Source organism: Hyperolius riggenbachi, chromosome 4 (genome assembly GCF_040937935.1).
Source record: "Hyperolius riggenbachi isolate aHypRig1 chromosome 4, aHypRig1.pri, whole genome shotgun sequence".
Lineage (NCBI taxonomy): Eukaryota > Metazoa > Chordata > Amphibia > Anura > Hyperoliidae > Hyperolius > Hyperolius riggenbachi.
The window spans coordinates 54,290,850-54,318,671 of NC_090649.1; the positions used below are offsets into that span (position 1 = coordinate 54,290,850).

The 27,822-nt window shown below is 43.0% G+C and overlaps 1 protein-coding gene across 4 annotated transcripts in view; it reads right to left on the reverse strand.

The window, feature by feature from the left end:
- HMBOX1 (homeobox containing 1) overlaps window positions 1-27,822 on the reverse strand; it is a 187,157-nt gene that overhangs the window by 43,699 nt on the left and 115,636 nt on the right. For all 4 annotated transcript variants that reach the window (XM_068280052.1, XM_068280050.1, XM_068280049.1 and 1 more), the window contains exons 3-4: window positions 21,031-21,510; window positions 3,828-3,913 (exon numbers count right to left, since the gene is read on the reverse strand). In XM_068280052.1, the coding sequence (XP_068136153.1) occupies window positions 3,828-3,913; window positions 21,031-21,510 (566 nt within the window). The remainder of the gene's footprint in view (window positions 1-3,827; window positions 3,914-21,030; window positions 21,511-27,822) is intronic.

Sequence of the window (27,822 nt, forward strand, 5' to 3'; positions counted from 1 at the left end):
GTTTGCTACTTTCAAGGGTGAATAGGCTCTAAGGGTGAGGGTCACATCAATGCTCAGGAGTCCCATTATCTGCACAAGGAATGAACATTTGCTGATTGCAAAAACCCAGAAGGTCCGCACACTCAACTGGAATAAAACCTTGAACTTGGTTCATTGAGTGTGCGGACCTTCTGGATTTTTTCTATATTGGATATTGGCCTCAGCACCTCCACGGTGGTGTGCGATTCGTTACTGATTTTCTGATTGCAAGGTTTCTACATCAAAAGACAGGCTAAATCAATTTCCAGATAAGCTCCACCCACTCCTATACCAACCCAAGCCTCTCAGGATGCTGCTAAGTACACGGCAACCAGGTCTGAGAGGGAGCCAGGAAAGGGTTTATTGGCCCTAACCAAAGAAATATAGTAAATGTGTTTCTAGTTCATAGGGCACATTAATTAACACTGACACACTGGCAAGCAAAAGATATTAACATAATGGTGACTTTTAAACAAGTCAAAATGTACATATTGTGTAATTGAGGTGACAGATACTAATATTTCATCTCCGGGGCACAGTAGATTACCAGATTCTTGCTCCTGTTCACTTGTGCCATATTGTCTAAACAGCCTAATTCATTGAGGTGCTCGAGGTAATAAGGACAGAAGCCTCATACAGATGCTAGACAGAACTGTGTACAGGCATCTCACAAGTTTGCTTAAATGACCTCTTTTGCAAAAATCTTAAAATGTAAAATACATGTAAACACATACAAATAAGAAGTACATTTCTTCCAGAGTAAAATGAGCCATAAATTACTTTTCTCCTATGTTGCTGTCACTTACAGTAAGTAGTAGAAATCTGACATTACCGACAGATTTTGGACTAGCCCATCTTGTGTTATTACATGTGATCAGGGCTCAGAAGATAGTGTCAGTGGTGCAGCACCACCCGGTGGTGGAAGAGAGGTTATGGAAGAGTCTCTTCCATACCCCTCTTTCACCACCGGGTGGCGCTGCACCGGTCTGTATACCCTGCTAGGCTGGGGAAGGCACACTTCCCCAGTGATAGGAAAAATTTGGTCTTGCAGCCAAATAAAGTTTTACTTTATTTGGCTGCTTAAAGGTTAAAACCTTTTCCCTCAATTATGTGTTGAATTAAATATCCAATCTATAACATATTAGCATTTTATTCAAATCAATCATGCTCTGTGAACGCCGTTGCCAACCACAGAACAATCCTCGACAGACTCCAATCATCTCAATAACCCGCCCCACCCTCTACAAAGTTAGTTAGCAAGTTAAAATAGCAGGTTAATTATATAATTGTCTGTTCCTTCAAAAAGGCAAATACTAGGGAGTTTCTGAAAAAAGGCCAGCTGGAAGAATAAGGTGGATCTCTTTACGGATGAGAATAGGGAGGAGCTCCTCTCTAGTGCATCTAAAGTACACACCCACCTGCTGGGTAGATTCATCTTTGTAGCTCCAGTTCCTAGATCCAGGGATCTTCTGAGCATGTATGCCGTGCGTCTCATGTCATCATGCTCCAGGCGTCGGGAGCTCTTTGCGCAATTCAGTGAGAATTTAACAGCGCTCCCAAGAGCAGGATTACGAGAGACACACGACATGCATACGCAAAATACCCCGACCTGGCCGCAGGTCGTGATCTCCCGTAAGGGAGAATGGGAGCCCTGGCTGACAGCGTAACCGCAGCGTGGGACCTTACACACTTCTAGGGGCTGGATGAAGCCCCAGGTGAGTAATTTTTTTTTTTTTTCTTTTACTGCTCGGACCTGTTCATCAACTGTCCCGCACAGAGGCCCACAATGTAATCACTACCATAGTCATACGTCTATGTATGTATTGTGTGGTGTATATCATAGTCTAGGACCAATTTAGGGGGAAGCAAATTAACTTAATCTTTATGTTTTTGGAATTTGGGAGAAAACTGGTGTGAAGAAACCCACGCAAACATAAGGGGGGGGGGGGGGGGCATCCAAACTCTGTGCAGATAGTGCCTTTGCTGGGATTCGAACCAGGGACCCAGCACTGCAAGGCGAGTGCTAAGCACTACACCACCATGCTGCCGCACTCCATGACTACTTATCCCAGTGCATTGTATGGTTAGGCTGGTCATTTTTTATCAGTGATGACCTGAGATTTACAGGACCGTCCAAACAAAGTGTGCATGGAAAAGTATTTTTATTTAGTAAAATCCTGTGCCTTAATGGTTTAAAAGTGACTGATCCAGTCATTTGCACTAAACTGCAGCAGCGCTCGGGGCCCTGGGGCAATTGCCCCCTTAGCCTTAATGGAAACGCTGGCTCCGCCTCCAACAAAAACCTAACTAGTAAAAAGACCCCGGAGAGGGAAAATGTCTAATTGGGAATACTTTTGACCTTCTTCATTTTGGGGTGTACTAACTTGTTGTCAACGGTTTTGACACAAATGGCTGTGTTGAGTTATTTTGATGGAACAACAAATTAACACTGTTATATAAGCTGTACACTGACTAGGTTACATTGTATCACAATGTCACATCTACAGTGTTGTCCCATGAAAAGATATAATAAAATATGGACAAAAATGTGGGAGGCTTTTGTGAGATACTGTAGCTGCAGGTCATACTGTAGCTGCAGGTCATTTAACGACAGCAAACTCCACAGAAACAGATTGTTGTGCTAGCAGCTCCTATAAGCCTTGCATATTTGTGCATTTGGCAGATGCTGGAGAGTTAAACCACGCAAGTTTCTTCTATCTCTCGGAGTCTCTAGTGGTAAGATTTCCAGGTCTGCACATCTGCCAGAGTGATTATGAGAAGGCCATACTCGCTGCTGGATAATTTACTGTATGCTATGGATAAAAGAAGAGGAGTGGAATAACCAAGGATGTGCGGCCTGTGCAAAGCTGTCCCTCAACAGGGGTGGAAAGCGAGAGGTTGATGTCATCTATCTTTTTTTGCGATATCACTTAAAGAGAAACTGTAACCAAGAACTGATCATCCTCCCAATCAGTAGCCGATAACCCCTTTCCCACGAGAAATCTATTTCTTTTCATAAACACATCATCAAGGAGGTCTGTATGGCTGATATTGTGGTGAAACGCCTCCCATGGTTCTGACATCACACTGTGGGAGCCTTGTTGCATTGTGGGAAAAAAACAGCTGTTTCCAACTGCCAAAAATGCATCATCTCCTTCCAGTGACATCACCTGCCAGCAGTAAAAATGTCGCCATGTGATAAATGTCAGAATGTAAATCGGGGTGAGGAAAGATTTTACAATGGGCAAACACTAACTAAATCATTTATACATAAGTATTGTAAAAATGAAGATTTTTTTTTAATCCGTTTTTTTCACTTCCTAGTTAACGAAAATTTGTCAAACGATGTTTCATGACGCAGGTCACCCACAGTGTCCTTTCGTTTTAAACGACACATTGGATCACCTCACAGAGGTTTCCATCCGAATTTCAGACCTCGATCAGATTGTTAATGAAGAATGGCTGTGAATGAGTCAGCTCTGCGCTTGGCTGAAAAATGCATGCAGCAGTGTGAAAGCCCATCACTGCTGTGCAGCACATATGATCTGAACAGCAGAGGTGCCGTCTATGCACTTCTGCCGTTCTCGCGTGTCACACACTGCCAAAGTGCGCACGGCAGCGCGTATGATGTGAACGAGGCCTCACTGTAATTTGCCACGATGGTGTAAACAATAGCTTACAGTTACAGGATCGTTTGTTTTTGCGGTCACCAACGACATTCATTCTACCATATATATCAGGACACGATCATTTGTTGGTGGAGGTCTCCGATCTATCTGGCGGTGGGTACACAGCTTTAGTCTACTCACCTGTCACTTGTGCAACCACTGCTTGGGATATTCTTCTGTTCGCCAAGAAGGCCTTTATTTCTTCTTTAATTACACTACTATCCCTCCTGCAATATAAACAAAGACAGACACAGGAATTAATACAGGTGGAAAAAAGGAGTCAGCACAAGATAAACACAAGCTGGAATCTCACTCCATGAATAGGTACCTCAAAAAGTATAAATGGTAACTAACTTCTTTTTGAAAGAGTGGTAACTAACTTCTTTAAAGTAAACCAGAGACATCGCTACTTAAAGATTTGATTTGATACTTACCCAGGGCTTCCTCCGGCCCCATCAGCATGAGTGAGCTCCTCGCCGCCCTCCCGGGTAGAAGTTGCATCAGTCGGGGTCTTCTGCGTATGCCCACTTATGAGCCAGTTACCGCGGCTGAACTGCAGACCGCGAAAGGACGGCGAGGGACTCACACGTGCTTAGGGGGCTGGAGGAAGCTCCAGGTAAGTATCAAATCTTTAGGTAGCGATGTCTCTGGTTTACTTTAAGTGGACCTGAACTCAGAACTTCCTCTCTGCTCAAAAAAATAAGCAACAGCATAATAACCTTTAAAGAAAACCATTTCTTTGTTACAGCTGATACAAATCATGCAATAAATCTGCAGTGTCTCTATTTCCTGCTTTCAAGGAAGTAGACAATGTTAACATCCTGTTTTCATCAATTAGCACTATGCCATTGCAGTCAGCTGGCACAGGTGACGGATCAAATTACAACTTGTGATTAGTCACAGATGAGGGAGAATTAGACAGGCTAAACTCTCTAAATCCGTGTAGGGTGCATTTCACTATGTTTTCTTTCTGTCCTTTTCTGTGCAAGAGTTCAGGTCCACTTTAAAAAACTTTTTTGTTTTGAATTTTTTTTTCTTTTTTGCTCCCCCAAAAATTACATTTTTATTAACAAGATAATCATGCAAGCACATGAGATGCAACTAAACGCCCCTTCCAAGGGGAATCATCCATATATATTAAAACACTAAAACAAAGCTGAAGAGAGCTATAAGCAAAGACATTCCCAGCATAAATTGAAAGGTGATTTTGCATTGAAGTAAATGAAACCTAATAAGCCATAGTAATCAATTTGTTGGCATGGTGGATACAAATTGATAATACAAATTAGTAGATTGACTTTATATATACATTGTAGGTTACGCTCTGTGTGGTGCCCAATTTTGGTAGTCTTATGCCGGATACACACGGTTTGTTCCCGCACTCGATTCCCGTATATGCACCGCTTGATTCCCGTCGATTCGTTTATTTACGACATGTCCGATTCGCGGTTCAATTGATTGTTAGGTCGATTTGCCATACTTTACATGTAAATCAACCTAAAAATCATCGAAATGCGCTCGGAAATGTTCGGGAATAATCGATTCGGCGGGAATCGAGCGGCGCATTCGATGCGGGAACGAACCGTGTGTATTCAGCATTAGCCATAGTAATCAATGCCACTTACAAAATACAGATTTGATAATTCCAGTGACAAAAGTAACATGATGAATAGAATGTATAACAAATGCCAAGATACAAAGAGAGAGCCCAGCACTTGCGAGCTTCCAGGATAATGGAACAGAGGCTGTGTGTGGCCAGAGGTCAAAGGGAATGGATTAAGGTAGAGCATATGCTTGTCAGAAATAAATGAGTTTTGAGGGAGCGTTTAGAGATCTGAAAGGTTGGAGAGTGACAGATGTGTTGTAGAAATGCATTTCAGAGGTGGGGTGAAGCACATGTGAAATCTTGTATACATGAATGCGGGGAGGCGATTCTAGAGGAGGACAAAAGAAGGTCATGTACAGATCTGAGAATGCGATTGGGTTGGTATCTGGAAACTAGTGAGGATATGTACAGGGGAGAGAGACTGTGGAGAGCTTTGTAGGTTAGGGTTAAGAGTTTGAACTGGATCCTCTGGTTACTTGGTAGCTAATTAAGAGCTTGAAAGAGAAGCAGCAGAGGAAGAGCAAGAAGAAAGATGAATGAGACGAGCAGCGGAGTTCAGTACCTACTGGAGCGGTGCCAGTCTGTTGGTTGGTAGTCCACAAAGTAGTACGTTACAATAGTCCAGACGGGATATTAGAAGAGTATGTATTAACATTTTAGTTGTGTCCTGAGTCTATAGTGGCATTTAGTTTTTTTTTTTTTAATTAATGGACCACTATAGTAAAAAGAGTAAACAGTTAAAATCTGACAGAACAAACAAGATATGGACTAGTCCATTCCCTCTCAAGGGGGAATCTCAGGGCTTTCTTTGTTCTCAAAAGCATTTCCTGAACGGTAGTTGGCAAGCCTAACTGCCAAAATAGTAAGATACCAGCCAGCCTCCCTACTCGCTATTCTGGCAGTCAAACTTGGCAACTAATGTTCAGGAAATGCTTCTGAAAACAAAGAAAACCCTGAGGATATTTTGTCAGAACTGAAATATAACAGTTGCTGTCAGTTATATATCAGCAGCTGTCAGTTACAACTGAATGTGCAAGGTAATGTCCATGTTTCCCTATGGCTCAAGTGGGTGATATTACAGTTTAACAGTGTGCTGACCAGGAAGCTGTTATGGGGTAATGGCCATTTTTTAAATGGCGGACGGATAATTCCATTGATTAAAGTGGACAAATGGGACCCAGGAAAGGAGAAAGAAATGGAGGAGTAGACTACACAGGAGGTAAGTATGACCTGCGTATGGTTATTTTGACTTTTTATTTTCAGCACATGTTCTTTAAGGATTTTTTTTGCCATTCGTTCAAACAAAAAGTGAATTCCATAGAGACTGATGGAAATGATCTGCCAGGCACTACAATCTAGCGACACTCCAATCATCCCTTTCCCACTAACGCTAGGAAGCGAAGATGGACGGGGCAAAGAAGCGGGAAAGACGCTGATGAATGTGATGGGAAAGTGTTAATAAAACAGAGAGTAGAATGTGTACAGAGCCAGGGGCCAGACTAGCAAAGTGAGATGTCATAAAGTAGCTGGCTGCCTGGCATTGCTTTTAATGAGTGTCATATCTGATCAGAAGTGTCATAACACCAGGATGGATGAGGGTAATTCTAGGCAACTTGAATAAGGTGTGTGAGTGCCATATGGCATGTGGAAAGTTTCATTACTGAGGGGAGACATAAATCTTTTACTTCAGACATAAAGCCAGAGACATAAAATAAAGAGGGAGGAGGGGGGCGGGGAGGGGAGTTAAAGCCGCAGAGCCAGGCACAAGAATTGGTAAATAATTCCGGTAGAGTACAGAGCAAAATAAATGAATCTTGGGGAAAGCTGAACTAAATTCACCAGCCAAGATGAATAACACGCTGTATTCGTCTATGAAGATGACCAGATCCATAGGACTTCCCGCAGACAGCTGATCTGGTGAGGGTTACCTATAGTAACTAGAGTATAGACAGTGCTATGGACATTCAAGACAATGCAGCAGATTTATCAAAACCAGAGCAAGGAGATGTGGAGCAACAACCGGTGCAGAACAGAAGCAGAGGCTCAGTGCAACCAATCAAAATCCTCCATCTTAGCGTCAGCTCCATTTCTGCACCAGTCCTTATCTCCATTATCCTTGCACTGCTTTGGTTGAATCTGCCACAGTAAGTATAGTTCAGCTTTGCATGGAGCAGGAATTCGTAGGCTCTCTGAAGTCAAGCAGCACCTGACTTGAAGGCTACAGAAAAGGCCTCTCAGCCAACTTAAAGGAAAGTCAGAGACATATGGAGGCTGCCATATTTATTTCCTTTTAAGCAACACCAGTTGCCTGGCAGTCCTGCTGATCCTCTGCCTCTAATAAGTTTAGCCACAGACCCCAAACAAGCATGCAGATCAGATGTTTCTCTCAAAAATCTGACAAGATTATCTGCATGCTTGTTTCAGGTGAATAATTCAGACACTACTGATGCCTAACAAACCAGCAGGGCTGCCAAGCAACTGGTATTGTTTGAAAGGAAATCAATAATGACAATAATATGGCAACCTTAAGATGTCTCTCGGGGTCCTTTTAACCACTTCACCTCAAAGGGGTTTTCCCCTGAAAAAAAGAGCAATTTTCAACTGTCAGCGCTCCTTCCATTCATTCGTCTATAACTTTATTACTACTTATCACAACAAAACAATCTATATCTTGTTCTTTTCACCACCAATTAGGCTTTCTGGGGGTGGGGGGGAGGGGTTTTACCTTTTGCTGAGAATTATTTTATTCTAAAAGTGGTTTATCATGAAAAAATGCAAAAAAAAAAATGCTTTATGTCTCATTTTTCGGCCATTATAGTTTCAAAATAATACATGCTACCGTAATTAAAACACACGCATTTTATCTGCTCATTTGTCCCGGTTATTGTAACGTTTAAAGTTTTTCTCTAGTACAATGTATGGCGCCAATATTTCATTTGGAAATGAAGGTGCATTTTTTTCAGTTTTGCATCCATCCCTGATTACAAGCCCATAATTTATAAAGTAATAGTAATATACCCTCTTGACATAGATATTAACAAAGTTCAGTCATTAAGGTAACTATTTAAGTATTATGTATATTTTTTGTACACCCCCCCCCCCTCCTTGGGGAGTGTGGGAGGTCAGGGGTTAATTTAAAAAGGAAAAATAAGGTAAAAATAGGGCCTTTATTGAAAAAAAAAATGCAGATGTAATTTTAGCATTTGGCCACAAGATGCCCTCGCAGGTGTCTTCTGTATGCATACTATTAGGATGCAAACAAGAAGCACTACGTGGACGGGATTTGTGAATTACGGAGCCGTCTCATAGGGCTGCGGTCATTCACACGGGGACTTAGATCAATGAATGGAAACCGTGTTCCCATTCATTGATCTAGCGGCTAACGATCAGCAGCAGTAACGAGCGTGAGAGGGGGAGCGGTAACGCGCGGCGGGGAGGTAAGTGATAGCTACGCCCCAGCAAGAAGTTATGGGAACTTGAAGGGACGTAGTTACTCGTCCCGGTGGAGGGGAAGTGGTTAAAGACGCATACTGTGTAATTTTCTCCTCCAGTATAAAAAAAACAACAACCTGAAAACCAACTATTCTATTGCTTTCACTTGTGTAAAGGAGACTAGAGAAGGTCAATGAGATACAAATAATTTCGAGCTGTTGCAAGATTATGCACATTTTCTTATGCATATTTAGGCAGCTTGAAAATGAACCAATCAAATTTTACCTCAGCAGGAAAAGAATGGTTCATCAACTGCTTTAACTGGAAATTATTTGCATATCATTGACCATCTCTAAAGGAGACCCCCTGGCCCGCATATTGCAATACATGTTGGCAGGAATGCTTCCCTCCTAACCTCTCTCGAAAGCCGTTACCAATTTTGGAGACTGGTATGCTAAATCGGTTCCTGCTGTATTTGTGCTGGAGAAGCATTTGCACAGTGTGTGCCTATATATATTGGCTGAGCAGCCTTACTGAAACCATATACGAGTCAGGAGGTGCTGCTTGGTTTCGAAAGCCGTTACTATTTTCCTCTCCATGCAATGCAGAATTCTATTCTATGCCAGGGAGGTGTATAAGGAAGTGGGCATTGCATCTTTCTTCCTCCTGTAGTTGTTTCACTGAGCACCCTCTGTTACATCTCATGTACAAGGAAACAAGGGTAGCCAATCCAGTGCCTTAAGCCTCCTATAAAGGCATTACTAGCACCTGTAACGCAGTGGAAAATTGCTGAACAGCGCTGTGGAGTAACTATAAACACCGGGGTCACAGCTGAGGAGGCGCAGAACAACCATCTTGGCCAAGATTACATAGTGGGTGTACTAAACTTAAAGGATACCCAAAGCGATTGTATTGTGTCCCTTTTTACTTACCTCGGACTTCTTTCAGCCATGTTTTCTTATAGGTCCCTCGTTGTCCTCCCGGACCTCTTCCTCGACCTGTCATAGGCCCCGATAATGTTCACAGGTCAGCCACGTCATGCAATACTGCACATGCGCTAGGCTGTCTGCGCACATGATTGCACTCCTGTAGCCAAGGGTATTCTGCGTGGTTACGAGTTAATGTAATGCACACGCCACTACCAGCCACGGTAGTGTGATCTAGAGTACACACTGCTGCGCAGTCGTGTGCGACTTGGTTGACCTGCTGAGATTATTACAGCGGATCAAAGGAGAGTACAGGGAGAACAGCAAGGGATCTACAAGAACAGCAAGGTATCTACAAGATTGCAGGAGCTGGAAGAAGCCCCAGGTAAGTAAACACTTCTTTATAGAACTTGTTTTTTTCCACTTGTGGTTGTACGTTTTGTCTGCCTATGCTCTGACAAAGGGGACCAGATATGCCTCGAAACGATTTTCGTCTGAGATGGTCAGATGCCGTACATGTGTGTGCAGGGACAATAAAATTGCATTGTTTCACAAGTCTGTGTGCGGATTCCTCCTCCCTCTAAAAAGGAACCCAAGGTGATAGCCATATGGAGGCTGACATATTTATTTTCTTTTTAAACAATCCCAGTTGCCTGGCAGTCCTCCACATCTCTTTGGCATCAATAGCGTCTGAATCACACACTTCAAACAAGCAAGCAGCCAATCTTGTCAGAAACATCTGATCTGCTGCATGCTTGTTCAGGGTCTATGGCTAAAAGTATTAGAGGCAGTGGATCAGCAGGAGAGTCAGGAAATGTGCATTGTTTAAAAGGAAATAAATATGCAAACCTCCATATGTCGCTCACTTCAAATTCCCTTTAAAGAAAACCTGTAACAAGAGATGGGGGGTACTCACCTCGGGTGGGGGAAGCCTCTGGATCCTATTGATAATTCCCCTGTCCTCCTGTGTCCCACAGCGGTCTCGCTGTGCCCCTCCAAACAGCGGGGATGTAAATATTTACCTTCCCGGCTCCAGCGCAGACGCAGTATCGGCTATCCGCTCGGAGATAGGCGGAAATAGCCGATCGATGTCGGGCCACTCTACACTCGCAGTAGAGCGGACCCGACAGAGATTGTCTATTTCCGCCTATCTCTGTGCTGAGAGCCGCAACAGCGCCCCCGCTGGAGTCAGGAAAGGTAAATAAATTTAGCTTGTCGAGCCTGGATCACTGGAGACTTTGGGGTAGCCAGCGCTGGATTGCCTGCAGCTACAGGGGAGGGGGAAGCCTCATTAGGACCCTGAGGCTTCCCCCTACTGAGGTGAGTACACCCCGGGGGAACTTTCTTTTGTTGTTACAGGTTCTCTTTAAGGAAACACCCACAGCTAAACACATAAGAAGGGCTTATAGTTATATACTAGGCCTCCATAGCATATTCAGCATTACCAACAGATATAAAGCAACAGAGTGTAAAGATGGACAAACACTTATCAATTTTACAGTTCAATTCCTGGCAGATTAGATCAATAATTGAATCTGCTAGAAATCTGCACCTCACATTGTCCAATCAAACGTAATATCAATTTGATTGAAAACGTTATAGCAGGATGAAAAATCTCAGTCAATTGGGGCATAGCAAGAGTGGCTTTCATTTAATGGCCCGTAGCATTGCACTGCATCGAACAGTGCAAGACTGTAGTTAGATTGATTTTCAATAGATTGCCTGCTGGAATATATTGAAAACTGATATGCAGTCTGTGGGAGGGATCGATCCCTCTAACCAGATTCCAGTCAAAGAAGGATCGATTGTCTTGCAACATTGGGTGGCAATATGTTCCGGTATGTGTAGCACAACTAAGAAATAAAACATTATTAGCAAAGAAAAGAGTGTCATTGTTTTCCAGAAAGGAAAGAGGAGTTAAAAAAAAAAAAAAACCTTGAGTTATCTATGCAAAAGAGCTAAGTGAGCTATTTGACCCTACCATACAGTACTGTTTTTTGAAATACTTAGAGACTCTGAAGTCTCCTTAAAATGAGGTTTTTATTTTAAAAACCTCATTAACATTCTAGTCCGACCTAAACTGCAGCAGAACTGCGACTGAAAACCCCCTCGATCACCCCAAACTCACGGGGGCACAGGCAAAATCCACGACTTTCTTGGTTGTGGATTTTGCTGCCGCCACTATGCGTGACAATCAGCGCGTATCTCCGCCTCTCCCCCGCCCCTCTCAGTGAAGGAAGGCCGAGGGGCGGGGGAGAGGCGGCGATCGGTGCTGATTGACGTGCAGAGGCAGAGCTGCGCTGCCTCGATGCGGAAGTTCCGTGTACCCCCGTGAGTTTGGGGTGACCGAGGGGGTTTTCAGCCGCGGTTCTGCGGCGTTTTAGGTCAGACTATAATGTTAATGAGGTTTTTAAACTAAAAACCTCATTATAGGGAGACTTCAGAGTCTCTTTAAACAGCCAAGAAACAGTGAGACAGTTTGAGATAAGGCTTTACAGCAGGAAATTTCAAATGGTCATTATTTCTGCTCTGTTTTATGGCTTAAAAGACCGAGTGTGGTTTTAAAACTGCAACAGTATGATGAATATATATATATATATATATATATATATATATATATATATATATATATATATATATATATATATATATATATATATATATATATATATAGAGCGCTGACAGGGGAAAATTGCTTCTGTCCTTAGCTACCCAACGATGCGGTGGCAGCCCCAGGACCGCCTTACACCGTTTAGCGTCAACTCCTGGAGCTGCAGTTTACCAGGGAACGTTGTGTGCATGCGCAATCGCTCCCAGCCGGTTCATAGAGCGGAGCTCCGTGATCAGCCTGCTAGCCGCAATTGCTGCTAGAAGATTTTTTTCAGCTGAAAGGGGAAAGAAATCCCTTTTGCTTACGTTTGTACAGTGCTGCGATCTCCTGCAGCGCTGTACGGGGACACTCAACTGTCCCTCAGAGCGGCTCCTTATGCATGTCCTCTCATAGGCTGATGCCTATGAGAGCCGGGGAAGAAAGACTATCGCCATCCAGAGCCAGTTTAAGATGTGAAAGGGGGGAGCCTCTTTTTTTAATAATAAAAAAAAAAAGTCGCAGCAGCGATCAGAAATCTCCTATTAAGGACAAGAAAAGGAGGAAATTTTATTTGTGTGCTTAGTTGTGTGGCCGTGCAGCAAGCTGACAAAGCTGCACAGCCCTGTATTGTGAAAAATGGCCTGGTCTCTAGGGGGGTGTAAGCCTGTGATCCCGACGTGGTTAAGGTGAAAACACCTGCGGGCTGAAGTGGTCAAAGAGAACCTGAACTGAGAATGAAAAGTCAAAATAAACAAAAACACGTCATACTTCCCTCCCGTGTAGTCTACTTATCAATCTATTTTTCCTCTCCTGCGTCCCATTTGTCCACTGTGATCAATGGAATTCTCCATCCTCCATTTTGAAAATGGCCATTACCCAATAAAAGCTTCCTGCTTAGCACACCAGTGTTCTCCCCAGGCTCTTTTAGCCGGGTGCTCCACCCGGCTAGATTTGGTGACCACCCGGCTGTCATCGGCTCACCTCCTCACCTCCTCCTATGCTGTAAGCAGAGTTGCCCTGTATTTTCATCTGCCCCACCGGCTACTTTTTCATGCCACCCAGCTACTATTTCATGCCACCCGGCTAGAAACAAATTCTAGGGAGAACACTGCACACTGTTAAACTGTAACATAGCCCACTTGAGCCATAGGGAAACATGGACATTACCTGGTACATTTAGTTGTAACTGACAGCTGCTGATATATAACTGACAGCAACTGGTATATTTCAGTTCTGACAAAATATTGTCAGAACTGGATGGGCTCACAGTAAGAAGAAAATGGTGAGCTTCTGAGAGGAACTGACAGCGAGGTTAGGATGGAATATTCATTTACAGCTGCATCATGTGTTTATTTTAAATAATTTTACTTGCTTCAGGTTCCCTTTAAAGCAGTAAAAGTGTATATATATATACACAACTTAGCTGTTAAAGGACAACTATTTTAAAAAATTGCCCAATTTTAATTCCATATGTGTGCATGCATAATTGACTTCTCTACAATGGGGGAAATTATCTGGATTTAGTTATGGGAGAAAACAAAAAAAGCCTACAAATCTGCAGATTTAGCATTATGAGCGGTGTCAGTAAAATATCAGCCAATAAATCATGGACATCATTACATACCATCCAGGGGAAAAAAACCCTCATACATAAATCTATTACCTCAGCTGGCAAACCAGACAGGTTATTGAGGCTTCATGACTGATTGATGGAAGGACATCGCAATTCTACAGGCAGCTGAAAATGCAGACTAGAATATTTGATCTTTCCAATAAAAAAAATAAAAAAAAGTATACCTGCTTTTATAGTGTTTCTAATGACATAAGGGGCAGACAGCAATACTAATACTTCCCTTTACTGATGGCTGACTTTCAGAGCCCCAACGATCACACTTTTTTTGGGACAAGCTCACAGCTGCTTAGCTTTCTTTGGGTATGTTTGAGAAAAGCATTCTAGGGAAAATAACGTTTTGTATTTTCAACTCAACAAAGGCTAACTGGACCAAGGCTGTGGAGTCAGTACAAAAATCATCCAATTTTACATATTTTCCTTTTTTTTTTGCAAAAGAAAAGTTTCCTTTCTTAACCCTCCTGGCGGTCTATTAAAAACCGCCAGGGGGCAGCGCAGCCTTTTTTTGTGATTTTTTTTTTAAATCATGTAGCGAGCCCGGGGCTCGCTACATGATAGCCGCTGTGCAGCGGCATCCCCCCACCCTCTTCGATCGCCTCCGGCAGTCAGGAAATCCCGTTCAAAGAACGGGATTTCCTGGAGGGCTTCCCCCGACGTCATGACGTCATTGGGAGTCCCGATCCACCCCTCAGCGCTGCCTGGCACTGATTGGCCAGGCAGCGCACAGGGTCTGGGGGGGAGCGGCGGATAGCAGCAAATTGGCGCAGAGCGTCGGCGATCGCTGTGCTCACACAGCTAGCAAAGTGCTAGCTGCGTGCAGCAAAAAAAAAAAAAAAATTGTGCAAATCGGCCCAGCGGGGCCTGAGAAATCTTCCTGCGCGGCATGCCCCGAACTATGTTCGGGGTTACCGCCAGGAAAGTTAAAACAGAAGGTATTTACGATTATACAGAATGGCATGAGCATAGAATGTCTCCCACGATGCATCACTGCTGAATGTGCAAATCATCATTAGTTGGCCCTGTAAGGCCTCGTTCACATCTAGCCAACGCAGATGGCTGTGCGATCGGAACTCAGCGCATCCGATCGCACGCCATCTGCGCTGCTGATCCCATCCATTGACAGTGATGGGATCAGCTCTGCGGTGTGGGCAAAATGCAGGCAGCAGTACGCAAGCGCTTCATAGCGCATCGTACTGCTGCGCAGCGCAGTAGATGTGAACGGTAGAAGGGCAGTTTATGCCCTTCTGCCGTTCCTGCGTTTCAGCACATCATACGCGCTTCCATATCCGCACGGAAGCGCGTATGATGTGAACGAGGTCTAAGCTAGACACACCTACAGAAACGCTGGAATGCAACGATGTATCAGCTTGTTAATTGTACAGAGCCACGATAATCCACAATTCCTTTACAGAAAATACGAAAATGTAGTCTTTTAGATGAAACGTTACAAAATGCCACATTAGTCAAATCCAAAGAAGTAAATCGTAAAAACAGATAAATTAGCTTCTCCCTAAATTGACCCTAGACTACGATAGACATTTTTTAGACAGCAGGGGAGAGGTGGCAGCTCTTCCCAAAAAAGGCTGCAACTGAATGACAACCAGCATAGGGGTGCAGAGCCTAATCATAGGTTGGATACACATCTTGCTGCTTTAATGGAGGATGTTATCTTCCAAAACAGTTTGCATTCAGATTGCTCCATACTGGACCCTTCCACCGCAATGAGGCCATCCTTCTGGAAGGGACCCTGACCTCTAATTTCCATACAAGCATAGTTTAAACCTGAATATGATGGACATAGGACTATGGTAGGGATTAGATTATAGGCCCCTCTGAGGGACAGTCCGTGACATGACAATGTGCTCTGTACAGTGCTGCATAATATATCAGTGATATAGAACGTAAATATCTGTACTCAAAACAGCACTTCACACTTTTAGCTCTTGCTGATGGCTGTAATGTTTATTTGCTGGTAAACATGTGATGTTTTAATACCAAACTTGCGCCATGTATTCCGTACGGGCCTGAAAAATAAACAAGCAAGGGACTATTTTCAAAACAGAGCTGTCAGCTCATAATGCTTATTGGACTGGTTATTGATTAAGATGCAACGGACACATTATTTGTGCCACACTGCATTTGTGCCAAGAAACAGCGGGACCATCTGCTATTTAAACCCACTGGAGAGACTGCTACCACTAAACAGCTTGTATTGGAAGCCAAACACAAGCCTGGTCCTGTGCCTAGCAGCTAATAAAGTTTTTTTCACTGAGGGCTCCTCGATCACTCATTGGTCATCCATGTCACTAGTTGATTAAAATGTCGCATTACCTGCTCAAGCCAATCAGAGGCTGGCAGGAAGTAAAATCATCACTAAAGATTTGCAGTGCAGCTTTTAAAGGGATCCTGAGGTGAGAGGAATATGGAGGCTTTCAAACAATTCACATTGCCTGGCTGATCCTCTGCCTCTAAAGCCCAATCTACACGATACGATTCTTTGTAGGATTCGATTACGATTCTATTTACGATTCGATTAAATCCGCCATGTCCGATCGGGATTCGATTCGATGCAATTTGATTTGCCATTGTTTTGAAATTGCAAATCAAACTGAATCGAATACCGATCGGACGTGTCGGATTTAATCGAATCATAAATAGAATCGTAATCGAATCGTACAAAGAATTGTATTGCGTAGATTGTGCTTAATACTTGAAGTCATAGACCCTGTACATGCATGCAAATCAGGTGTCTATGACAAATCTGACAAGATTAGCTGCATGCATGTTTCAGGTGTGTGATTTAGACCCTACAGACCAGAAAGATTAGCGCCCTGCCAAGCAACTGGTATTGTTTAAAGGGAAATAAATATGGCAGCTTCCTTAAAGAGGAACGGTCGTGAAAATCTTAAAATTTAAAACACATAAATAAGAAGTACATTTCTTCCAGAGTAAAACGAGCCATAAATTACTTTTCTCCTATGTTGCGGTCACTTACAGTAGGTAGTAGAAATAGGACATTACCGACAGGTTTTGGCCTAGTCCATCTCTTCATGGAGGATTATCAGCATGGCCTTTATTCTTTAAAAAGCCGTTCCCTTAAAATATTTATACAGCCTTCCAGCTCGCTGCACACTTTTCTGGCAGTTGGAGCAAAATGTCAATTCATAAAGACTGTTTCCGTATGCAAAGCTAACATTTCCGAGCACAGTGATAAATTACCGCATTGTGCGGTGATTCCATGCGGAAAAGTAACAAAATGTAAATTCATAAAACTTTACGCAAGCGGTATGCAGATGGGGATTGCCGCTCCCCTGGATGTAGCGATAGGCATGCGGAGTACATGTAAATGAATGGGACAGACCTCCCAAGCAGCAGCAGAGAGAACACCGCATGGAGGGACTCAGCCTGCTTTTGTGTTTCCGCTAGGTTACCGCCAGCCTACAGCGGGCTATCTCCGCACTCCTATTGCAACAGGCAACATTTTTATGATTAACCACCCAGAAGGCTGAAATACCGTCAGCGGTGTTTCCCCGCACGGATTTAACTTACCGACAGCACTTTCATGAATGATCGCCAATGTTGGGAATGGTGTGTTGCAGCATACCAAACTTACAGATTTTTTTTTTAAAGTCATTTGAATATTTTGCTGTGAATCTGGATGATACACATACTGTTACATTGTGTCAGGGATGTGTCACTCCAGATATAGTCTCACTTCCTTGTAGTCTTCACTTCAAGGTGATCAGTTAGCTTTAAAGATAAATCGTGACCAAGAATTGAACTTCATCCCCATCAGTAGCTGATCCCTCCTTTTACAGGAGAAATCTATTCCTTTTTCACAAACAGATCATCAGGGTGCTCTGTATGGCTGATATTGTGGTGAAACCCCGCCCACAGTGTGATGTCAGTACCGGTTTCCAGTCTGTGAACCTCACTGCATTGTGGGACATTACAGCTGTTTACAGCTGGGTCCAACTGCCAAAAAAAGGAAACAGCATCTACTTCCACTGACATCACCTGCTAGCAGTAAAAATGTCACCATATGATAAATGTCAGAATGTAAATCAGGGAGAGGAAAGATTTTACAATGGGCAAAGACTAAATCATTTATACATAATTATTGTAAAAATGAAGTACTTTTATATTATGGTACATTATTGTCACTGGAGCTCCTCTTTAAGTGCTTAGTTTTAGCAATTCACTATTATGTTTGCATGCATTGTTTGTTTTCAAAAGCACTGCAGTATACATTTTGCTTAGAAATGTAGTCAGGTAAATTAAAAGAAAACTGTGCGTGCGACCCCCCCCCCCCCCCCCCCACACACACACACACACAGGTTTGCAGGTGCAGGTGTTTTGGATGAATTAGCCGATTAGAGTCTGACACTTTCAGCCTAGATTATTGAACCTTTCCACAATACTCTAATGGTCTGGGATTTGGGGGTTTTCATAAGTGGTAAGCCATAATCATCAACATTATAACAAATAAAAGCTTGGCATATCTCGCTTTGCATATAATGCAGTCTATTTCATATATTAGTTTCACTTTTTAAAACGGTTTTAAACTCTGACAAAATATTCAATAAAAATGTGTTTTCCTTATTTTTATAACCCATACAATTATCATATCTGCTTTTGTGCACAAGTATTATTATTCATTTAGAAATTACAAGTTCCCAAAGTTCAGTTTATTTACTTTGAAAACTGCTGGTGCATTTTATTTATAACTGTTGTATTTCTATTGTAAATGCACCCAGTAATGATTTCTGAGCAGTGTTTCAGGTCCGGACTCATTAGCAGAAGTTTCTGCACAGTCAGAGAATGTTTACTAAATTGTATCAAGTGAAGAATGTAAACACAAGATAAGGTTATCACCAGTTGGATGAGGCTGACCCTGCAGGAGAAAAAGGTCAGTCCTGTGATTTAACCCTTTGAATGTTGTTTTACTTAAAGGACAACTGTAGCGGGAGTGTATGAAGGTTGCCATATTTTATTTTGTAGCTTTTAAGTACGGTAATACCAGTTGCCTGGCAGTCCTGCTGATCTGAATAAAACCAGTAGTGTCTGAATCACACCAGAAACAAGCACACAGCCAATCTTGTCAGATCCGACAGTAATGTCAGAAACACCTCATCTGCATATGCTTGTTCAGGGTCCATGGCTAAAAGTATTAGAGGCAGAGGATCAGTAGGATGCCAGGCAACTGGTATTGCTTAAAAGGTAATACATATGGCAGCCTCCACATATCATTCGCTACAGTTTTCCTTTAAAAAAAAAATAAATGGTGTTAATATATTATATGCTGTAAATAATCTTTTAGAGCAAAGTAGAAATGCTGGGTTTCATTCCACTTCAAGTAACTGAATTACTGAAATAAATGGACTTTGGCCCGATATTCTAATTTTTCGAGTTTTACCTGTATTAGGTTATATGTCACGTCAGGGTCACTGCTAAGCCCACTCTAGTGCTCCACATTACTCAACGTGGAATGAAAGCTAAAGCGACGCCCGCAGCGGACAGCAACAGGCCACGCGCGTAATGCAGATGAATGTATACGCAGATCCTACGCAGGTTTGACATCTAACTGTAATTGAGAACAGTTTTACTGCCAGCGTAATTACAATATATTAATTATGACAGGAGGATTGCGGTGCTACAGGAGGCAGAGAAGTCACTGAAGTCAGCAGTGTGCGGTCGGTCCCCTATTGTGCCGGGTGAACTACAACCTGAAGAGAAGGGAGAGCGCTTCAATAAACAATGAAAAGATATATTGTGAAAGCTGAGGCCACCACAGAACTTTAATCTGTTTTCTAATCACAGGAAAGACATAAGATATTTCAGAACCAATTACAAGGCAAGTGTAAAAGCCAATGTATGTGTTTAGCAAACAGAAATGAATCTCATCTGACCGCTAATGAAATCATGTTCTGCAACTTTGCAGCCACGTCTGGCGCAGTTCCATAGACTGACCAGACGAAGTGGACCTGAATCCATCATGCTGTCTATGGAATGAGACTTCAGGTCATAAACTGTGCCGACTTCTTCCTCCCTCTCTAAGCTGTTCCCAACTTTCACTAAATGGATAACCAGTAGTCCCGGTGACCGATGTCACATGATCAGAAATAGTTACCCAATGGTGGCTTAGTGAGGGAGTAAAGGGCGGCCACAATTTAGAACCTAAGCCTGAGTTTACTCCATAAACGGGACCCCAATCATGCCTGGAAAAAAGGGTGTAGTAGAAGATCGGCAAAATTACCAATATTTATGCTTTATGCCAATAGTAAAACATTGGTAATATTTGCCAATATTTTACTATGTCTTAACCTAGACCTACTCTCACACAGAACCCTCAATACACCGATGCCTAACCCTAAGGCCTCCATCTACACCCTAAGACCTTCCTCTACCGATGTCCTAACCTAAGACCTCCCCCTTCTATTGACGCCTAACCCTAAGAACTCCCTCAACTTATGGCTAATACTTTAATAACCCCCTTCCCCCAAGCCTAATGCTGAATACACACGGTGCGTTCGCGCACTCGATTTCCCGCTCGATTCCAGTCGATTCGTTTATTTCCAACATGTCCGATTTGGATTTCGATGGATCGTTAGGTCGATTTGACATTTGCATGCGAATCGACCTAACGATCCATCGAAATCCAAATCGGACATGTTGGAAATAAACGAATAGACGGGAATCGAGCGGGAAATCGAGTGCGCGAACGCACCATGTGTATCCAGCATAACACTTACCCCCTGCCTTCTAACCTTAACCTACCCCCACCTCAATGCTGTGATTTGTGGAAAAGAAGGTAAATTTCGTTACCTGGAGGCTATGCAATGCTGAAATTTGCATATCGGCATGCCTAGGCACCCTCGATTTTATCAGGCGCCTCAGAGTGCCTAAATCTACCCTCTATTCTCCAAATTGCGCCCAATGAAAAGTCACGATTTGCATCAAAGAAGGTACATTTCAACACCTGGAGGCATGCTTATGCCGTGCCCCCAAATCTTTCTTCTTTGCCACAAATTGTGGCTCTTATAATTTTTTACATAAGGGCTCCTACTCCCTTTGTTACTGGTTTCGAGACAACACAGCTATTAGAACATACAGATGAAAGGGCAGTATATGATTTTCATTATTTACACAAGTGTACCAACCTCATTAATTCTTCCACCTTGTCGTCTATGTCGAGATCCTCCTCTGACGCCTCGAAGCTGTACGACCTTGGTCCGATGCTGTTGGCGTGATAGCGGGTGGGAGACAGCTTGCCATTGGATGTCGGGATCCTCTCACTGCTCTCTCTCCCGTTCTGATTGGTAGTGCAAGGTTGCGGGGAGGTGTCGCAGCTGTTGCTGGGCGACGGAGACATGCCACAATGAAGGGTCTGCGTTGAGGCGGTGGCAGTGGAAGAAGAGGCAGGGACATTGTTGGTGCTGCTGCTGCTGTACGAACTGGTCCCGTAATTGGACCTCCTTCCAAACTTGTCGCTGTGTTCCTTGTCCAGGCGGTCCAAGGTCTCCAAAGCATGGAGGATTTCATGTTTGGTCATGCCCGTGCGTCGCAGACGCTGGAGCAGATCTATCTGCTCTATGGTGAATCTGGGCTCATCTGTGTAATGGGACATGGTTTCTGGCAGACTGCAAGACAAAAGACAAACACACAAATTCAGTCACTCGCGGTGTTTCAGGGACTCTCAGAGTATGTTCAGTGTGAACATTGGCAGATCCTTACTTTTCTAAAGAATAAAACACACTTATAAAGGTACCAAAGGTGAGAGACATATGGAGGCTGCCATATTTTATTTCCTTATAAACAATACCAGTTACCTGGCATTCTGTACATCTTTCTGGCCAGTAGCGCCTAAATGACACACTTAAAACAACCACATGGCTAATACAGTCAGAGTTAAAGAGACACTGAAGCGAAAAAAAATATATATGATATAATGAATTGGTTGTGTACTATGAATAATTACTAGAAGATTAGCAGCAAAGAAAATATTCTCATATTTTTATTTTCAGGTAGTGTGTTTTCTAACATAGCATCATTCACTAATATGTGCAGATTACACAACACTCAGCATTCAAAATGATTCTTTCAGAGCAGTCTGTGAACTAATGACCTCTCCTCTAGCAGAGAAAAAGACGACAGTTGAGATAATAAAAGTCAGAAGAAAGATTCCTGTACTGGAAACAATTAGACTGATGTATCTGATCTTAATGTTTTATTTCTTAGCTGTACTACACATACAAATCATAATATCATCATTTTTTTCCACTTCAGTGTCTCTTTAAAGGACAACTAAACAGAGAGTTATATGGAGGCTGCCATATTTATTTCCTTTTAAACAATACCAGCTGCCTTGCTATCCTGCGGATCCTCTGCCTGTTGAGCGATGGTTTGTGCGTCGGTTTGTTCGTGTGTAAGCTGCAAAAGACAAATACTGTCTGCAGACACTGCCATGTTTATTTATTTATTGTATTTATAAAGCACCAACATATTATGCAGCGCTGGACATTAGTTTAGGTTACAGACAATATTTAGGAGTGACATACAGCAAAATGCCAACACGTGAATACAAGAAATGCAGATCATGCAGCACAGTATGAATACAAGGTAATGCTTAGTCAGTCACTGGAGGGGAGCATGGAGATTAGGCAAGTTCGGTTCACTCAGATGCATAGCATGGGTTCACAGTAATGGAGGTGCATGATCAGGTTGGACACAAAAGGAGGAGGACCCTGGCCGAAGGCTTACAATCTAGAGGGAGAGGTAAGTACACGAAAGGTAGGGGACCAGAGTTCAGCTGTGGGTTAAGAGCACTTGTGAGGGGTAGTAGGCCAGAGTGAAAAGGTGAGTTTTGAGGGCCTTCTTGAAGATGTTGAAGAAGTGGGCTGCCCTAATGGGTGGAGGTAGGGAGTTCCATAGTGTCGGAGCAGCTCTTGAGAAGTCCTGGGGGGCGGTTAGGCGAAGTTCAATGTTTGAGCGATTCAACTGGTGACTTGTCTCAAAAATCATTACTTAGTCTGTTGGTGTCCTGTTGTGTGTATGAAAGTCTTCTACGGACAGTAGAGTCACTGGTGGCTGGATAGTGTAATGGTTAAGGGCTCTGCCTCTGACACAGGAGACCTGGGTTTGAATCTCGGCTCTGCATGTTCAGTAAGCCAGCACCTATTCAGTAGGAGACCTTGGGCAAGCCTACTACTACTACTACTGCCTATAGAGCACGTATTAGTGGCTGCAGCTCTAGCGCTTTGAGACCGCCAGGAGCAAATATAAATGTTCTGGGTTTGTGATTGTACCCTAGTACTACTACTATATGTAGTCTGTGGCAGACAGCATCTGTCGTGTCTTTACGCTTTCTGTTGTCACGTGTGTACAACTGTCGAGAACTCTAATAATTGCTGCTGTAAATATGCTGTTGTCTCTTGTCTGTCGTTGCCTCACAACTACAGACAAATGTATGCCGTGTGTATGGGCCTTAATACAGCCATAGAACCTGAACAAGCATGCAGCAGATCAGGTACTCTGACTCAAATCTTACTGGATTAGCCATATGCTTGTTGCAGGCTTTTGACTCAGACACTACTTATGCCAGAAGATAAACAGGGTTGCCAGGCAACTAGCATTGGTTACAAGGAAATAAATATGGCAGCCTCCAATTCCCTCTCACCTCGGGTTCCCTTTAAACCACAACAGGAACATTTTACAAGGATCTTCATGAAACCACTAACTGATGGCACTGCAAACGTTTCCATCACAGATTGTGAAACAACACAGCGTTCCACCACCTGAAAAATGTATCGATAGCAGGTCCTCTTAACTCATCTGATTGAGACACGCTGCGCTGGTGCAAAGTACACAAGACTTCAGAGAAAGCGGCCCCTAAAGTGCCTGCATCCTTATTATGAAAAATGAGTGTGTATCGGGTCCTGTCAGATGCATTGTATATAGGCTGCTTCATCTGATTAATGAGGGTTCGATAATTACTTTGCAAGGAAAAGAAAGGAGAAAAGAAAACAACTCCGACAAGAAGCAAACAATATTAGACAGCGGAGAAAAGAAGATAAACACTTTCATACTTCCACTCATCACTTTGGGGGATTTAAGACTTTCTTTGCAGTATTTCGCTGTGAAGCTCAAACTTTTTTTTTTTTTGCTACATGCAAATACCAATAAATTAAACTCTCCGAAAATAACAAGTCTGCCTTTCAACTGATCATTTATCATTAAACAATTTTCAATGTTTGTGTGGTTACAGGGGTTTAAAAGGAGCGTCTGATCAATGGTAAAATACACTTGCAAAAAGAGCGATTCTATTTGTTGGCTAAAAGGTACCCATATATCTATCGACTTGACAGCTGATCGACCTTCCGATTCGATATCAAATTAAAATCGGTGCTGCCAAGTGCACGCCTGATAGACGATGCGGCCATATTCAGACATGCTGTAAGATGTCAGGCTGTGGTGGTCAATCAGGTGCACTGCGGTAACGGTGAGCGATATCTGAATGAGCGACAAAACCCCGGACGCTCCCCCCCCCCTAATGCCCCCCCCCCCGGTGCACTATACATTACGTGTCCGCTGCTGGGTCCAGGCTCATGCGCACCTGTTACTGTTACAGAGCCCGGACCCAGCGGGGGGCATGGACAGGTAATGTATAGGGCATTGGGCACTGGGGAGCACGTTGGACATTCAGCATCGGGATAGCGAGGAGGTCAGGTGCGTCACAAGGCTGATTCTGGATCGTTTTTAGCATGGAATTGATCTGTAATTGGCCTGTGGTGTATGGGCAGCCGACAGATCTGTCTCTTGGTCGAATTTGCCCATCATTGCTAGATAGATGGCCACCTTTACGCTGGCCATTCAATTAAAGATTTTAACTCAATGCTCCAAAATGATTAATTCCTTTCCAAAAAGGACCGATTCCGAAGAAAAAGATTTCTACCATACACTGCACATCAATTTCCAATACATTCCAGCAGGGAATCGATTGAAAACCGATTGAACTGCAGAGTTGGATTGTTTCGATGCAGTGTGAAACTATAGGCCACCGATATGCCACTGCTCTTGCCCCACCCCTAATTGTTTTACATTTTCCATCCAGTCCTATCGAGTCTTTCAATTATTTGTTTAAAATGGAGCAAAAATCGATCTGACATTTTTATGAATTGATTCCCAACAGATAAATCTGCAAGGAATCAAATGAGTAAGTCGATGAGGGAATGGCCACCTTTACTCAAGCGAAACAAAGGAGCCAGCTTTCCTCACTATGTATATGTACGTATGCATACAGTATGTCTTCTCCAGGCTTCCATAGTGTTTACTCTACAGAGACTGTGAACCTGAAAATGCATAAATGTTATAATAAAAGCATGCTATTTTAATCTACAGAAACTTTAAAGTGTTTCTAAATTTTGCTCTGTTTAAAGTACAGCCAACTTGGTTTAGGCTGCAGCGTAGAGGCAGTGCATCCATATACAGTAGAATCTCATTCTAGTAAACTCTGATATAGTAAACCTCCTCAGGTCCCGACCATGCGCCTGTATGATTATACGATGTATGACCAGCACTGACACAATAACCTGCACACAGTAGCTGTCACCTGTCAGGGATCAGGTATCCATCCCTAAGGGGGACAGTGCAGGCCTGAGGCTGTACAGAAAAGTCGCTGGCCCCCAGGCTAGCAATGCGTTCTGTTGCTATGAAGTGGCCCAACTCAGCAGCAGGGGCATTACTATAAATCATGGAGGTCCCCCAATGTACACACCCTTTCCTTGCCTCCCCTTGGTGACCCTCACAGCCTGGTGCTCCATCTCACAAGGGTCATATAACAAGCGTGGACATAGTAATAGCCACGCCCATAACAAGTATAAAGACACAGAACATTTATATCACAATTTTCTCCTGGAGGACTCAAAGCGCCAGCTGCAGCCACTAGGACACGCTCTATAGGCAGTAGCAGTGTTAGGGAGTCTTGTCCAAGGTCTCCTACTGAATAGGTGACGGCTTACTGAACAGGAAGAGCCGAGATTCGAACCCTGGTCCATTGTGCAGCAACAAAAACACCTGATCTGAAGGTAATTAGTTCTTCCTTATAGCTCTGGCCCCCCTGTGGTCAGAGAGGCTGCTCCCCTATAGTTACACCCCTGCTGAGCGTCACATGATGTAAAAGCACTGAGTGGGCGGAGTGAGCAAGGGTGCCCATATATTACTCAAATTTAATACATGAAACAGAAACCCTTTGCAGGTGTTTTGGATAAATTAGCTGGAATATTTAACTTTTTCACACTATTCTCAGCGTTCTCCCCATGCTCTTTTAGCCGGGTGCTACACCCGGCTAGTTTTGGTGAGCACCCGGCTGTCATCGGCTCACCTCTTTCTCTGCTATGAGTTGTGCAGAGAAGCACCTGCACTGCATTCTCATCTCGCCCCACCCGGCTACTTTTTCATGCCACCAGGCTGGAAAAAATTTCTGGGGAGAACACTGCTATTCTAATGGTCTGAGATTTTGATTTTGGGGTTTTCATAAGCTATAAGCCATAATCCTCAACATTATAATTTAGGCTTGAAATATCTTTGCATGTAATGAGTCTATTTCATATACATTAGTTTCACCTTTTAAGTTGAATTACTGAAATAAAAAGGACTTTTGCACGATATTAAAAAAAGTAGGCATTTAAAATCTGACAGAACCGACAGGTTTTGGGACAATACATCTCATAGGGTATTTCAAGGGTTTGCTTTGTTTTCAACAGCATTTCCTGAACAGCAGTTTAACTGCCAAAATAGCAAGATACCAGCCGGCATCCCTAATCACTTGCACACTATTATGTCAGTTAGATTTTGCAACTGTTGTTCAGGAAATGCTGTTGAAAAACAAAGAAAGTCCTGAGAATCCCCCTTAAAAAGATGGACTGGCCCAAAACCTGTCATCTGTCACATTTTAACTGCCTACTTTTTTCGTGATAGTGGTCCTTTAAACAATACAGGTTCAAAATACAAGCCAGGTCCCTAGACCTCAGTCAAAGAGACTGTTTGTTTTTTGTTTTTTTCAGTCAGTGTAGAAGCTCCTTGTTAAAACGGCACTACAGCGAAAAACTGTAAAATTTAAAATGTGCAAACATATACAAATAAAAAGTACGTTTCTCCCAGAGTAAAATAAGCCATAAATTACTTTTCTCCTATGTTGCTGTCACTTACAGTAGGTAGTAGAAATCTGACAAAAGTGACAGGTTTTGGAGTAGTCCATCTCTTTATAGGGGATTCTCAGGGATTTATTTAGTTTCAGAAGCACTTAGTGAATGGCAGTTGCTCTGTCCAACTGCTAAAAAACTGTGTAGGGAGCAGGGAGGCTGGCCAGCATCATTGTTTAGATCCTTTTTAGGGAATATCTTTATAAAGAATAAAAGCCTTGCTGAGAATCCCCTCTGAAGAGATGGGCTAGTCCAAAACCTGTCACTTCTGTCAGATTTCTACTGACTACTGTAAGTGACAGCAACATAGGAGAAAAGTAATTTATGGCTCATTTTACTCTGGAAGAAACATACTTCTTATTTGTATATGTTTGCACATATTTTAAATTTTAGTTTTTCGCTGTAGTATCCCTTTAAGTTAAGGTGGCCGTACACATCGATTTTTTTCCCATCAATGTCTGGACAATTCGATCCCTCTGTATCTGATAGTAATCAATACCATGGCCAGTCAATCAATGCTAGGATTTTCACCCAAAATCTGTCAAATTTGTTGAAGGACAACTGTAAGGAGAGGGATATGGAGGCTGCCATATTGATTTCCTTTTAAACAATACCAGTTGCCTGGCAGCCCTGCTGATCTATTTGGCTGCAGTAGTGTCTGAATCACACCAGAAACAAGCATGCAGCTAATCTTGTCAGATCTGACAATGTCAGAAACACCTGATCTGCTGCATGCTTGTTCAGGGTCTATTG